Source organism: Diadema setosum, chromosome 11 (genome assembly GCF_964275005.1).
Source record: "Diadema setosum chromosome 11, eeDiaSeto1, whole genome shotgun sequence".
NCBI lineage: Eukaryota > Metazoa > Echinodermata > Echinoidea > Diadematoida > Diadematidae > Diadema > Diadema setosum.
This window is the reverse complement of record NC_092695.1, coordinates 30,166,743-30,182,635: the sequence shown is the minus strand read 5'-3', so window position 1 is coordinate 30,182,635 and position 15,893 is coordinate 30,166,743. Positions and strand designations below refer to the sequence as shown.

General features: G+C 41.0%; 1 protein-coding gene across 1 annotated transcript; it reads left to right on the top strand.

Moving 5' to 3' along the window:
• Window positions 1-7,880, top strand: LOC140235411 (arylsulfatase-like). The gene is made up of 6 exons (XM_072315437.1): window positions 1-373; window positions 844-993; window positions 2,663-2,775; window positions 3,425-3,647; window positions 5,349-5,513; window positions 7,186-7,880. Exons 1-6 carry the CDS (start codon window positions 1-3, stop codon window positions 7,878-7,880), a joined length of 1,719 nt encoding a protein of 572 aa, XP_072171538.1.
• The last annotated feature ends 8,013 nt before the right edge of the window (window positions 7,881-15,893 follow it).

The following is a 15,893-nucleotide window of genomic DNA, read 5'->3' as shown; positions in this document are numbered from 1 at the left end:
ATGAAATCTCTCGTCTGCTTTGGTTTGACGCTGCTCTTCGGGCTTATCAATGCCCAGGGCTCCCCGACTGCCCAGAGCCTCCCTCAGAGCGTCATCGACGCTGTCCATGAGCAGATCGGCGATGACTATCCGAACTGGCTGCAAATTCTCATGGGGACTGGCGGGACGTCGGGCGCAGATCGGGATCCTTTGGACAAACCCAACATCGTCCTCCTGATTGCTGACGACATGGGCTACGGAGACCTGACGTCGTACGGTCATCCCACCCAGGAGCCCGGCTTCATCGACGAGCTGGCCGTAGCTGGCTTGAGGTTCACCAACGGATACGTCGGCGACTCCGTCTGCACCCCCAGTAGGTCAGCCATCATGACAGGTAAGTAAACGATACCGACTTAGTTTTCTTGCTCATGAAGGTTGGATGACACTCTTTTTTTTTTCCAGATGTAACCACTACAATGATAGCATCTCGACTGTTCAGGTCTGTTTAGAACTGTTCATATTCTGATCAATAATAGAGAAATATGTCGATGTGTCTGTACATCAATCTTTCTATCAATAAATCAATCTATCTTTTTATACATCTATATCTTCAAATATTTCTATGTTTGCTCTATTATAATGTATCATTTCTCGTTTGAATTTGATAAAAGGTGTACAAAATCAAATCTCTGCCTATTACTGCAGTGGACGCCATGAAAGCCAATGATTTAAAGTTCAAAAAGTTCAAAGTTCAAATTTATTTTCATTTCCATCATTCCATTCCACATGTTAAGATGGTGCGGTATATCAATTATATCAAGCCTAATCAACCACTCTGTCTCTCCTCCTGAATTCTTACAACAGGCCGTCTTCCCATTAGGACTGGTGTGTACGGTAACACCCGTGTCTTCCTACCATGGACCAAGACTGGTTTGCCAAAGAGCGAAGTCACCATCGCCGAGGCCGTCAAGGCAAGCGGCTACACCACCGGCATGATCGGCAAATGGCATCTCGGTGAGTTCACCGAAGCAGCATGATGTGGTCAAGTCCAGTCACCGAGTTTTGCAAACACTTTGTCTCTTGTAGATTTTAAGCATCAATGGTTGTAAAATCGCCATTGTCATTCGAGATTTTGATTCCAATGATTCCAATGAAGTGCTTGCAACGATTAGTGGAAGGATGTTTTCTATTTCAATCATATTGCAGGTCTACCTGCATGTATGCAATACAAAATAATCAAGCTTCTTGTCAAACCTGACAGGTCTCTATTCATCATTATTTTGCTAATAGAATAATTAGCAAACAAATACATGGCACCATTTTAAAACCACCTAAACTTTTTCCACTCTCTGACCTGCATGTTATTGTCATATGTAAATCAAGGCGCGCCATTAACGGTGGTCCGGTGGCCCGGGACCAGTAAAAATCAATGTCGGGCTAACAAATTCCCCCCAAAAGGCTATCTTCTTCTGGCTAGATCGACCACTCGAAATTCAGAATTGAATGTCATGTTTCCGTTTATTTCCGTGAGATATCGGGCCTCCGAAATTTCATTTCTGAAATTTCATTTGGCCAAAGGACCAGCAGTGAAAATAGTTGGTGTCGCGCTCTGGGTAAATGAACACACATACACCTTATACGTTGTGTCCGTCGTTCGTTGTCAAGCTTCAAAGAGCTTTCAATGAAATCGGAAATGATATTATAGACGGTGACCGTTCACATTAAGTACACATTTGGCTAAAACTCCTTTCAATCAGTTTGAAATTGATAACTTTGGCCTAAATCTTCGCAGTGTGTTTTCACTGTTGATACCAAAGGAAAGTCGATTCAGACAAGATTGACCTATTTAAATTTACTCGAAAGCAAAATACATGCGAAGAATGGGAAATAATCAAAGGAAACAAATAAACCGAACAAAACATGTAATTTCTAGAACTTGCAATGACAATCCATGAACAGCAGCGGTTGTCTTTGAGGGCATGTCTTGCTCACAGATAGACTTAAAGGGGGTAGGGCAATTACCCCCTGGGCAATTACCCCGCACCCTTCCCCTGGCCCTAATCCTAATCCTAATCCTGAACCTAACCCTAACCCTAACCCAAACTCCTAACCCTAAACCTAACCCTAACCCTAATCTTTACTCTTACCTTACCACTAACCAGTATTTGGCCGGGGGGTAATTGCCCTCCGGGGGTAATTGCCCGGATACGCTTAAAGGGGATGGCTAGTAACTGATCAGTGAGAATTAGTGGGAATGCTGGGGGATGATTGTTATAATTCTTGTGGGGTTCATTTAAGAGTACATCATGTATCTATTGTTGTGTGAAAATTATCTGCTTCAGAACGGTCTCATATTCAAGTAATGTGGAGTTTAATGCCCCGTCACTGTACAGGCATGCTAACCTGGAAACGTTAAACTGCACATTGCTTGAATATGAGACCATTCTGAAGCAAATAATTTTCACACAACAATAGATATAAATGAATCCCACAAGGATTGGAACAATCATCCCCGAGCATTCCCACTGATTCCCACTGATCAGTTACTAGCCGTCCCATTTAAGATTTTTATCAGAATAATATGACCACTCTGCTGTATTATGTACACAAAGAACACGCAAAAAATCTAAAATAAACGAATCTCTCTCGTTTTCTCTCTAAATATCTCTTCCATCTTGGCCAGGAATCAACGAAAACACTTCAAGTGACGGAGCTCATCTCCCCTACAACCACGGCTTTGACTTCGTCGGCCACAACCTTCCCTTCGGCAATAGCTGGGCATGTGACGACACTGGGGTAAATACGCCTTTTCTGATATGCATCACATGCGAGTCTTTAAGAACTTCCATTCTGGTAGCCAGAAAATCAAAACCAACAGAATAACCAGCAAAACATTTTCGCCAATTTATTTTCTGCTGTTTGACTTGGGACTGTTTGTTTGACTTCCGGTTCCATCAAATTCTGGAATAATTTTCTGCAGAAATTTATATTTCCTCCATTAGACTGGTATCCCTGTATCTTTGTGTGGGTCCTTTATCAAAATTTAAGATTAGATTGAAGCTGTTATGCTGATATAATTTGCACAGAATCAGGAAAAAGAATTAAAAAGTGTTCCAACTTCAGGGGTAAACACACACTTCAATCTTTGATAATGTGTTTCCTATTTAAGAACAACCTAGGCCTATAATTTTTTTTCCAACTAAAATGCTCTCGGAAAATGCAGCAACTTAAAAAATTCTAATTATAATGAAAATGGATTGGAGCAAAATCATTTTTGAGAAACTCCGACAAGGAAATAAAAAGAATATGAAAAGGCAAATGACAGTAACCACAAGTCAGACCCAACAATAAAAGCCTAAAGCTATAAACTTTTATACAAAGTTACTGGGCAGTTTGGGCTGACACTGAGCGAGGCTGACCAGATACTATCTACCTTCCGATTTAGCTCCATATGGACTTCCCCCGTACCGACGTCTGTTACCTCTACTACAACGCAACCCTCGTGTCCCAGCCCTTCGAGCACCGTGGACTCACCCAGCTATTCACCCAGGATGCTGTCGGCTTTATCGAGGACAATGTCGAGAACCCTTTCTTCCTCTACATGGCCTTCGCTCACATGCACACCAGTCTCTTCTCATCGGACGACTTCTCCTGCTCATCTCGACGCGGTAAGACATAAAAATATAGGTTTTCCCGGCCAACTCGCACTTTCAATTTAGTGAAAATCCTCGTCACTGCACATTCTGTCATTCAAAATTGCAACTTGTTCGTTCAATTTAGCATTTCGGTCAATGAAATTCGCACATGTGCCTTTCGAATTCGTAAAACGGGCATTCAAATTGGCACGTGCTCTTCAGTCATTCAAATTCGCCAGCACTGGCGGAAAATGGTATTTCAGTCATTTAATTTCGCGTATGGGCAGTCAAATTCCAAACACGTTCATTCAAATTGGCGTAATGTTATCTCTGTTTTGAAAAGGTGAGAACCGTGATTTATGCGTATTTAAATGTGAATTTTTGTTTCATCCACACACTGTTAAGTATATATAAAGGTATCTTTGACCCTAAATAACTCAAGTTTGTTGTTTTGTAACACCCCTCTTCTTCCATACATGTTATCAGAACTATACATGCCATGCGTGCACCAGTACCATAGATTCACTTCACTTTCTTATGTCCAGTCAAGGCAGCACGAGTTAGATACAGGCGTATCTCTCAAGAAAACAGGGAAAGAATCATAGAAGCATTTGAGGGTAATAACCTTGACTTATTGATGGCTAGAGCTGATCCAAGAACTTTTATTTATTCCTAATGATAATTAACGCAATCTAGCACCCACCAAATGAAAGTAATGAAACATGCAGATGAAAGAAATAATCATGTAAATTGAAACCTCCTTCTCCCAATTATTGACAAAACAAACTTAAGACCAATGTATCTGTGAATGAAATAATGCTATCGAACATTATAAACACATACACTTATTTTGAAAGTACTGTTGCAAAGGTGATATCAGAATAAAAGCATAAACGTGTCTGCTAAATTGACTGCAGTAAATGCGAAATTGGATGCCCAAGAATGAATTCGAATGAACGAGCGCAGCGTTTACGTGATCACGTGACTATATCGTGCTAAATTGAATGAACGATTTGCCAAATGGTGCTTGTCTTACGAATTTGAACTGAAAAAGTGCTGATTCGAATGATGTAAAAGGTAACTTGAATGCTCCAAAATGAATTTGAATGTAGAGATTATAAAATTGAAATACCGAACATGCCGTCTAGGCTAAATTGTGCTAAATTGAATGCAGCAATTAGGAATTGGACTGAAAAAAGTGCGAAATTGTGCCGGGAAAACCTATAGTACTCATGACTAATGATATCGACTCCAGCAACGTGATAAGAAGGATATCAAATAATAGTGACCCCCCCCCCCCCAAAAAAAAGGATATACATATATACATATATATATATATATATATATATATATATATATACACAAACATATTATGGGACTTATGTTTTGTTTTGTTTTGTTTTTATGCAACTGTACACACACGTATCACTTACACTGCTTGAAATCATCCAACATTCAATATGACATTGAATACAAACAAAAAGATATGGCGAAATTTGTACCGGACCTCAAACATAACTCCGCAGATATGGCGTTGAACTCTCTAGTGCACTTATACTAAACCAATGCTCAGCTTAAGTAATAATAATAAGATAGGGTATTTGTGATGTCCTTTGCCAGTCTGTTTGAGTGCTCAAAGGGCACCAAAAGTGGAAGAAAAGTCAGGAACTTAAATTCTCATATCGCAACATCAGGTTTATGTTATTTCTACTGTTTCTCTCTTCTTATTCTCAGGTCGCTATGGAGACAACCTGAACGAGTTGCACAATGGTGTCGAGACCATCGTGCAGACCCTGATAGACAACGAACTCGAGGACAACACTATTGTCTTCTTCATCTCTGATCACGGTCCTCATCGTGAGTACTGTGAGGAGGGCGGCAGCGCCAACGTTTTCCAAGGTATGTGCAAAAGAGTTAAAAGTAAATTGAATTCGGTTTGAAGAATTTATGTTCTTTTCTGAAAAGGAACTTCTCTATACCTGCCTTTGCGAGGGCTACGTCTTATTTCAGTTATTCAAAGTTAAATCCACCTGTTCATTTTTGTCTCGCCCACCGGAGGTGAAGGCGAGACTAAGGGATCCAAATGTCGTCCGTCCGTCGTCCGTCCGTCGTCCGTCACAAATGTTAAAGTTTACCTGCAAGACTCTCTTATGATGCATAACTTGGCAACTGTTACAGCAATGGCAGCCAAACTTGGGTGATAGAAGCACTGGGGGTATCTCAAAGAGATTTCGGAGGAGAAAAATCTCTTTGGGGTATCTTCATGTTATGGTGTTGTCGGAGGTCATGTGATGATGTCAAAGGTCATTTGAGGTCATATATTTAAGAGTTTGTGCAAGACTCTCTTTTCTATGTTAAAGTTTACCTGCAAGACTCTCTTTTGACAAATAACTTCACATAAGTTGCTTGGATTACAACCTAACTTGGGTCATAGATGCACTGGGGGTACCTTCATGTTATGGTGCCGTTGGAGGTCACAGGGTAAGGTCAAAGGTCATTTGAGGTCATACGTTAAAATTTACTTGCAAGACTCTCTTATCACACGTAACTCGACACATGTTGCTACAATGGCAATCAAACTTGGGTGATGGATGCACTGGGGGTACCTTCATGTTATGGTGCCGTAAGAGGTCACATGATAAGATCAAAGGTCATTTGAGGTCATACGTTAAAGTTTACTTGCAAGACTCTCTTATCACACGTAACTCAGCACATGCTGCTACAATGGCAATCAAACTTGGGTGATGGTAGATGTCTCTTGGGAAGTTGAAGGTAACCACAAGGTCAAAGGTCACAGACGGGTCAACGAACTTTTAGGGCCCAATGTTAAGTTTTTAGGGTGCATTTCGTTTATGGCTCATAACGTTTGATCCCTTTGTCCGTATGTGACCAAACTTGGATGGAAGATGTCCCTTGGGGAGGTGAAGGTTGTCACAAGGTCAAAGGTCACAGACAGGGGTCAACAAACTTTTAGGGTCCAATGCTATGTTTTTAGGGCACGTTTTGATTGTGGCTCATAACTTTTGATCCCTATGTCCGTTTGTGACCAAACTTGGATGGTAGATGTCCCTTGGGGAGTTAAAGGTCATCACAAGGTCAAAGGTCACAGAAAGGGGTCAACAAATTTTTAGGGCCCAATGTTATGTTTTTATGGCACGTTTCGATTATGGCTCATTACTTTTGATCCCTTTGTCCGTTTGTGACCAAACTTTGATGGTAAATGCCCCTTGGGGTGTTGAAGGTCACAAGGTCAAAGGTCATAAGCAGGTCAATTAACTTCTGGGAGTTATAAAAATTATTAATTCCTTGTACGTGAATGGGCGAGACACAATTTGGCAATTGCCTTGTTTTAAACCAATATTGCATCATGACAACTGCAGAATGCAGAGATCATTTCAATGCTTGACTAGGTTATGAATGTGTCTCTGCCTCATGAGTTAAAACATGAACTTCTTATCACATATGCGAGTTGATGTAAAATTTCCAAACCTTACATCGACTAAGATAATCTATAAAGAAAAGAAAAAGCAGGTGAAGAAGTGGACATTATTTGTTTTGTCAACCGTAACAGGTGGGAAGTCACTCTCGTGGGAAGGTGGTCATCGTATTCCTTACATCGTCTACTGGCCCGGTATGGTCACACCCGGTGTCTCCCACGAGCTGGTCACCTCCATGGACATCATCGTCACGGCAGCCGATTTGGCAGGCTCCTCTCTCCCTACTGACCGTATCTACGATGGCAAGAACATCAAGGACGTCATCCTGAACGGCGCCACATCCCCCCACGACAACTTTTTCTACTATTGCAAGGACAACCTGATGGCCGTTCGCGTCGGAAAATACAAGGCCCACTTCCGCACCCAGGCCGTCCTTTCACAGACCGAGTATGGGAAGAGATGCGATGGCGGCTTCCCCATTGACGACTACTTCCTTTGCAACGAGTGCGAAGGTGACTGCGTGACCGTTCACGACCCACCCCTTCTGTTCGACATCGAGAAAGACCCCGACGAAGCCTACCCACTCGGCACATGCGGCTACGAAGACGTGCTTGAACAGGTCAAAGCTGCTATCGAAGCTCACGAGGCTGTCCTGGTCAAGGGTACTTCTATCTTGGACATCCAAGATCCGACCAAGTCCATCGTGCCCTGCTGTGACAAGTCAACCAACTGTGTCTGCAACTTCGATTACAAGCCAGGCGTTCCAGAGTGTTACGACTATCTCCTTGATGTCGTCACCAGGCACAGCCTCGGCGTGAAGCTGCCTTAAATGAGACGAAACACCTATGATGCGTCGGTTGAATATCTTCCTGAATGACAAGAATCCTCCTTTTGAAATGACAACTGATTTTTAGAAACGGGTCTATTCTTAGTTCTTTTGTAGAGTATGTATTCTTTGTAACACAAAAATAAAGGTTGAATAATGCATGGAAATGGTTCCGGGCCGTATTCTTTACGGTGCAAAATTGGTATATCAATAACCTCGCATCGAAAGTGAACGAGCTGAGCATGCATGACTAAATTTTATCATGGACTCAGCAATAATGAAATGTTTATGAAAAACAAATCAAAAATAAATTTATCTGGTATGTTCACAATCAATACTATATATCTTGTCACACCGTCTTCTTGCCCGTGAAAAGAGGTGATATGAATGAACGAAACATTACAAAACTGACTAATGAGAAGACGAGGAAAGACACTGAGAGAAATGGGAAGAGAAAACAAAATGTTTGTACGTTTTCTTTCTGTGTGTCCACGAAAGTTTTGAGGTATTTGTCTGTCAAATAGGAGGTTGTGTTATGCAGTCAACATCGGAAGTTTGTGGAGGTGCGCATGCTACACAATTATGACTGTGTGTGACAATTATGACTGTAAATGAAATACATGGAAACATACATGGAAACATGTGTCACAGTACTCACTAAATTCGCAGTCTTAAAGACAGTTTCTTCAACGATTCGTTCATTCATTCATTTTCCATTTCATAGAGAAACATGTTAATACTTTACAGAAATGTAATACATAAATTACATCAAGATACATAGTAAAAGATACATTTACAGAATATTTCAAGTATCCGGAAATGCTGGAAATGGGGAGGAATGTTAAAAAGCAGTGCTCGCAGGGTGCATTCCCTACTATGTAATATAACAAATTATGTGATTGATATACTGTTCTACATTAAAATCGAAATTACAAGAGAAACTTAGATATGGAAACCTAACTAACCCAAAACAAATATCCTGGACAAATCCCTACACTAAGTCGCGATATGCAGAAGGAGAGGGGAGAGAGAGAGAGAGAGAGAGAGAAGGGGGAGAGAAATTGATCACGTGGTGTGAAGATAAAAGAAGACTGCAACAAGACGAGTATTAATGTGTGGTTCGAGCCGCTCAGCAGTGATTGCTTGATTTTAACATGAAATAAAGTTGGATTTCCAGTTCCTTGCAACCATTTAAGGATGAGCACAATTCTACAGCTTCATGATGTTAATAATTATTATATCAAAAATATGAATTTTTGAGATGAAACTCTGATAAATTCTTGAAAATAATCACAAAATTTTTCTTCATATTATTCTTAAAAGAACTTAAACTTCAATTTTTACTGAGTTTGTACATAAATTGGCCAAGATGATAAGACCTAAGATTAGTTAACTTTAAAATTTTGTTTTCGGAAAACAACACATCGGTGTGAGATCACCAAGATAAAGATACTGGTATTGAAATTAAAAATGCACTGACGACTTTTTCTAGTTGAAATAAAAAAATGTTAGACAGCTGTTGACACTTTATGGAGCTTAGTGTAGACTTTAATTCCTCAAATTACCATTGGGTCATGCTAAAGGAAAAATACAAACCAACCAACCAACCAACCAACAAGTAAAAAAAAAAAAAAAACGTTCAGTTTGGCCACAAAATCACCAGAGAGTGTTTGACTCCATTCACGGATCATCCACATATCTTATACAGAAAGCTTTAGGCAGAGACACCGACGAGTCCTACAGTCCACGAGCCATACAGCCCATGAGTCATGTAGCCCATGAGCAAACACGGCCAACGAGACGGACAAATTGAACCTCGGGTTGTAATGTCGAATTCGTTGGCTGTTTTTACCTTACAGTGTCGACTTCATGGGCCTGTTTGCCTATCGAACTCGTGGGCTGTATGACTCGTGAACCATTTCGAATGCCAGACTTGTGGGCTGTATGGCTCGTGGATGTTGGTATCGTGCGATGATCCCAAAAATTTGCCCTTTTACTACACTCCGATATGCTCTTACTGTGAGCACCAAATTTTAGAATACATCACCTCTATAGAAGAGTACATGACTGATGTACTGATGATTTTCGTGAAAGCAAGGGGAGAATAGGAAACAGATAGAAAGAGATAAGCCTGTAAAAAGCGATGGTGTGTGTGGATATGAGTTTGGTGAATATATGTGTCCGTGGGTGTTAAATGGCTCTTCATTGTGGATTTCTTAAAAAAAGATATCATACAGTAAGTCAAGAATATTGGTTAATTTGAGTTTATATCAAGTGAATTGCATATAGTTGGAACATTAGTGAAATTTGAGGGAAATCAGATAATCCATTCAAAAGATGTGAATTATTTCGGTGCCAACCTCTCTGGATGAAATCATAAAATCATATATATATATATATACACACACATATATATATATATAAAATATAATATAATATATAATATATATACAATATATATATGTGTATATATATACACACAATTGACCTCTTTATGGTCCATTTGCTGTATGTTTCTTCAGGCCAATTCCATTTGAATTTTCATCATTTAACCCTGTGGTGCCTTGATCTCCTGAAAATGATTGAAAGGCTTCTAAGTAAAATTACAATAGAATGCCAGTGGTTAGAGGCCAATCTCGCTGGGAGTTGATCCTTATCCATGGTTGGGGGGGGGGGGGGGGAGTGGGGAGGGAGGAAAAAGAATGAACGTGTGAAAAAACGGGGCCCAACGGGGAAGGTGTGGAAATTTTTCATTTTCAGATCTAAACTACAGTGATCTGATGCGTACTTTTGGAGAAGCTTTTCGTGGCTCATCACTGTGTAGTTACTAAGCGTATGTAAGTGTATTAGAAGTAAAGGGGATGGGAGGGGCGTGCCGCCCCTCCCACCGGCGGGGGTTTAACATGCGTTTAGATTTTAAATAAGATGATCCAATGCACATTCTTTTTGGAATAATTGGAATTGTCAAGCGGAAGGATGGGATGAGTATCCCCTCCCATTTGGGGGCTTTTGCATTTTTAGAATTGATATTTAACGATCTGCCGCACACTATATGTTGTAATTTGTCAATAAGAAGTCTGTGAAGGGAGACGGGGAAGAAGGAGTAACCCCATCCCTCCCCCGACCTCTATGAGAGGCGAAGATGCAGGGGGTTGAATGGAAGGGGACATCCCCTCAAATATCATCTGAGAGAACTTAGTCAACTTTTAATTGAAATGACAAATCTAGCGCACACTTACGATGAAATATGCCGGAATTTGTCTGTCTTACAAGTATTCGTTGAGATGCAGAAAGGGATGGAGTGGGGGAGGGTGTGGGAGGGGGTGTCTCCCTCCCCCATGGGGAAGAAATCGCTTTTTTCAGAATTGAAATTCATCTGCTGCACAACGTGGGTAAAATATTTTGGCAATTATTTGGACAATTATCATTATGCACAATGTTTCTATGCCTACAGTTTCAATTCATTCCCATTACCTTCATCGTCGCAACCATCACTTTCATGTTCATTATCACATACGTTTTTCTCATCATCACCCTGTTGTCATCATAAGTATAATTCATTTTATTGCTATTACTATCTAAGCACGAGAATATAAAACATGATGCATTTATAGTTATGTTCAGTAGTATTTCCCCATTCTGCTAGATAAAACATGTATATTATGAAGGTAGGTCTCCTGGACTGCCACGTGTTAATTTGCTTATAGTGGCAGTCCTTCTTCCGTGTAATTTCTCAGGTAATCATTTGGAAATTCGGTAATACGATACATATTTTGTAAAAGGGGCATTCCAGACGATTTTCGTAATTTTACATCATGTAGTACATAAATCAACAGCTCCGGGTATAGATTTGAGGAATTTATTGTGGTCATGGGCGTAAATCCCGGGGGATGGGGGGGATATATTCCCCCCCCCCCCCCGAAATGGAGGAGGGGGGATGGCCTGTACAATCACCCCCCTGAATTTTTAGGAAAAAAATGGAGGAAGCAGAAATGTGATATGTATCAATTTTGGCATATTGCATGACGTTTGTACGCCGGCCTTCAGACAGGTAACAGAGCTGAACAATATATGCTATCTTGTGTGTTGTAGGAAAATGTATACACAATTTTCTCAGGCGCTCGCTCGCTTCTCTCGCTCGCGAAGAAAGTAACATCGACATACACTGCGAGGTATGGCTCAGACGTTGACAACGTCAAATAGTATAGGCCTACATGTAAACATCCTATGACGCGAGTAACCGGGGACCATCTGCAAAATATGTACGAAAACAAACAAACAAACAATAACAACAAATATATCGCCATAATTGAACCCCCTCCATTTCCTGAATCATTATTGAGAAACGACAGTGACTGATGACTCAGTCAGGATACATCTATGGGCATACCCAGGGAAGATCAGGGGCGTCGAATCTATTGGGGGGGGGGGGCAAAGGGGCATTTGCCCCGCCCCTATACGGATGTGTTTAGGCACACAAATCATTTATCCCCCAAGCAATTCCCGAGATGAGGACAAATCTCGAACTTTCTTAATGGAAAATATTGTCCAAATATCGCCAGAATTATGCACCAGATCGTTGTATTGCAATCATAAACATGCAAATACTCTGCTATACAGGATCCCTTTCGATAAACTTTGTACACTTTTGATATTGACGTATATTTCCCTAATTTATCAAAGAGTGTGGAGCAGATCTTTCACTTAAAGGACAAGTTCACCTTCATAAACATAAGGATTGAGAGAATGTAGCAATATTAGCAGAACACATCATTGAAAGTTTGAGGAAAATCGGACAATCCGTTCAAAAGTTATGAATTTTTGAAGTTTTAATGCAGTAACCACTGGATGAGAAGACTACTGCATTGTATGAATAACTTAGATGTCACATGCGTACAACAATATAAGGAAAATACAAAGAGAATTTCACAAAATTTCATCTTTTGAAGAAAGTAAACATTCCCTTGACTCGTTACCGACATATGTTAGGGGTAATATAATTCCCCCTGCCTTTAGAAAGAGGCAAGTCAAGTGCTCTTTCATTATGCGAAAAAAGTGAAAATATGTTGAATTTTCTTTACATTTTCTTTATACTGTTGTACGCATATGACTCACAAGCTGTAGTAGTTTCCTCATCCAGCGGTTCCAACACAAACATTTTAAAAATTCATAACTTTTGCATCGATTGTCCAATTTTCCTCAAATTTTCACTGATGTGTTCTACTAATATTGCTGCATTCTCTCAATCCTTGTGTTTATGAAGGTGAACTTGTCCTTTAACAAAAGCACCCTCATATTATGAAGAGGCGTCGATGGGGGGGGGGTGGTTCCCCCATAAAAGTGGGACACACAAAAGCGAAAAATATAGCTACAAACGGCAGTTTTTGGAGTGTAAAATGTCAAAATTTTGATACTCTCTCGCTTCGGTCGCTCGCATTACTAATCATTATTCCATTCTCCTTGTGTTGCTGCCAGTAATTGCCAGCAGTTTTCGCCCGTTGCGCCCCCCCCCCCTTAATTTCCAAAGCGAAAAATATAACTACAAGCGGCTGTTTTGGGACTGCAAAATGTCAAAATTTTGAAGCTCGATCGCTTCGCTCGCTCGCATTTAACCATTATGCCATCCTCCTGATGCTGCTGCCAGTAATTGCCAGTAGTTTTCGCCCGGTGCGCCCCCTTAATTTCCAAAGCGAAAAAATAAAGCCACAAACGACAGTATTTTAGACTGTAAAATGTCAAAATTTTCAAGCTCACTCGCTTCGCTCCCTCACATATAATCATTATGCCATTCTCATGATGTTGCTGCCAGTAATTGCCAGCAGTTTACCCCCGGTGCGCCCCCCTTAATTTCCAAAGCAAAAAAAAATACAGCCACAAAGGACAGTTCTTTAGACTGTAAAATATCAAAATTTTCAAGCTCACTCGCTTCGCTCGCTCGCATTTAATCGTTATGCCATTTTCCTGATGTTGCTGCCAGTAATTGCCAGGAGTTGCGCCCGGTGTGCCCCCCCCCCCCCTTAATTTCCAAAGCGAAAAAATACAGCTACAAACGGCAGTCTTTGGACTGTAAAATCAGTGTAAAATGTCAAAAATTTTCAAGCTCGCTCGCTCCGCTCGCTCGCATTTAACCACTATGTCATTCTCCTGATGTTGCTGCCAGTGATTGACAGCAGTTGCGCCCGGTGCGGCCCCCCTTAATTTCCAAAGCGAAAAATATAGCTACAAACGGCAGTTTTTAGACTGCAAAATGTCAAAAATTTCAAGCTCGCTCGCTCCGCTCACTCGCATTTAATTGCTATGCCATTCTCCTGATGTTGCTGCCAGTGATTGACAGCAGTTGCGCCCGGTGCGGCCCTCCGTAGTTTCCAAAGCGAAAATATAGCTACAAACGGCAGTTTTGGGACTGTAAAATGTATAAATTATTAATGCAAAAAGATTTCATCGTGGGAGGGGGAAACCTCCCTACCATACCCTGCCCCCTCGCTTGCTTCGCTCCCTCCGTGGCACATAACCGCTCCTCCTAAGATCAAATCCTGTCTACGCCGGTGATAGGCCCCATTATTTAGTAGGCCTTCACAGTGATGTCGCACAGGCGGAGCAAGAGCTGAAATACCACGATTTAGTCATTCAATAATACATTGTGAATATTTCATTTTCTTATTGTTTTTTAAATAAAAGAAAACAAAATTTCACCAAAAGTGTGCACCAGATCGCTGAATTTCAGGTCTGAAAATGCAAAATCTTCCTCGTGTGGGAGAGGGATACACCCCCCCCCCCGTTCGGTCGTTCCGCTCCCTCTCACAGATATTTCAAAAACAAAAAGAGAAATGTTTTCATACTTTTAAGTTCTCATTTTCCGCCGAAAGTCATCTGACAAGCAAAAAAACAAAAAAGCAACAAGAACAAAACGTCTTCATATTTTTGCTGCCACTTTCCTCCCACTATAACTTATTCCATGCAAAAGAGTGGGACATCCGATCCCTGTAAAGTGTGTGTGTGTGTGTGTGGGGGGGGGGGTTCACCAAGCTTCCCTCCCTCCCCCCCCCCCCCCCCCCCAAGGCTGCGCCGGTCCGGTTATGGACTTGTAATCGTGGTGATGGTGACCACCCCCCCCCCCCCACTCCTCAGTACGGATTTACGCCGTTGATTGTGGTCCTTGAGCAGAAAAACAATACTCTGAAAAATCTGAAACAAATTACACTGAACAGTCTTGATGGAATAGGAGCCTCACATATTGCAGAAATCTTTAATGGAATTAATTAACAAATTTATTTCCTTTCTTCGAATCATGTATCTTGTAATCTGCATACTGATATCTTATGTGATGTTACTGAAAAAGAATTTTGATTTATGTATGAAACGATGTTGGAAGAAAAATAAATCAAACAAACAATTTTCGATTAAAAAAAAAGTTAAAAAGATGATTCCACACCTCCGAAATTGTTGGGGACTAAATGATTTTGTCCCCCAACATTTCAGAGATGGGGGGGGGGGTGGGAGTGAGTTGGTTGGTCTCCTAGCCCCTCCCCCGTTCCCGAACTGCAATTTCAGTATGGCCAAACCGCCCACGTTTGGCTCACGTTAAGGTCAATGGGTGTAATTTTGTACCGTTATCATACATCCGAGTATCTGTTTATAAGAAAAATAAAACTGCATTTGATCTGCACCTGCTGTTGCACTGCGTGTTCGGAGTTAATCAGTGCTGCTTTTGATTGCTTGCCCCGATGATACAGGCTGATTTTTCTGATTTACCTCTTCCAGTTGGATCCGAACTACATCATAACGCCCCCTTTTTAAAGCATAGGATGCGCACAACACGTGATGGAGTAGATACTTAAGCTGTTGCACCCAAACCAATCGGATAGAGCAGTAAAAACATAAAAAAAGACACGCTTCATGCTTTCGTAGATGCATGTTATCTGTTTTCGGATTTAAAGACGGCAATCTGTTTTTCCGGTGAACAAAGGGAGTATTTTACATGGCTCATTCGTTTGTCAAGCCTCAGTACCAGCTTGT

Excerpts from the sequence above, each read along its gene's own strand:
- LOC140235411 (XM_072315437.1), top strand. The coding sequence starts at position 1 with ATGAAATCTCTCGTCTGCTTTGGTTTGACGCTGCTCTTCGGGCTTATC. Across the intron at positions 994-2,662 it reads GATCGGCAAATGGCATCTCG|GAATCAACGAAAACACTTCA; the intron begins GTGAGTTCACCG and ends CATCTTGGCCAG. Across the intron at positions 2,776-3,424 it reads GGGCATGTGACGACACTGGG|CTCCATATGGACTTCCCCCG; the intron begins GTAAATACGCCT and ends CTTCCGATTTAG.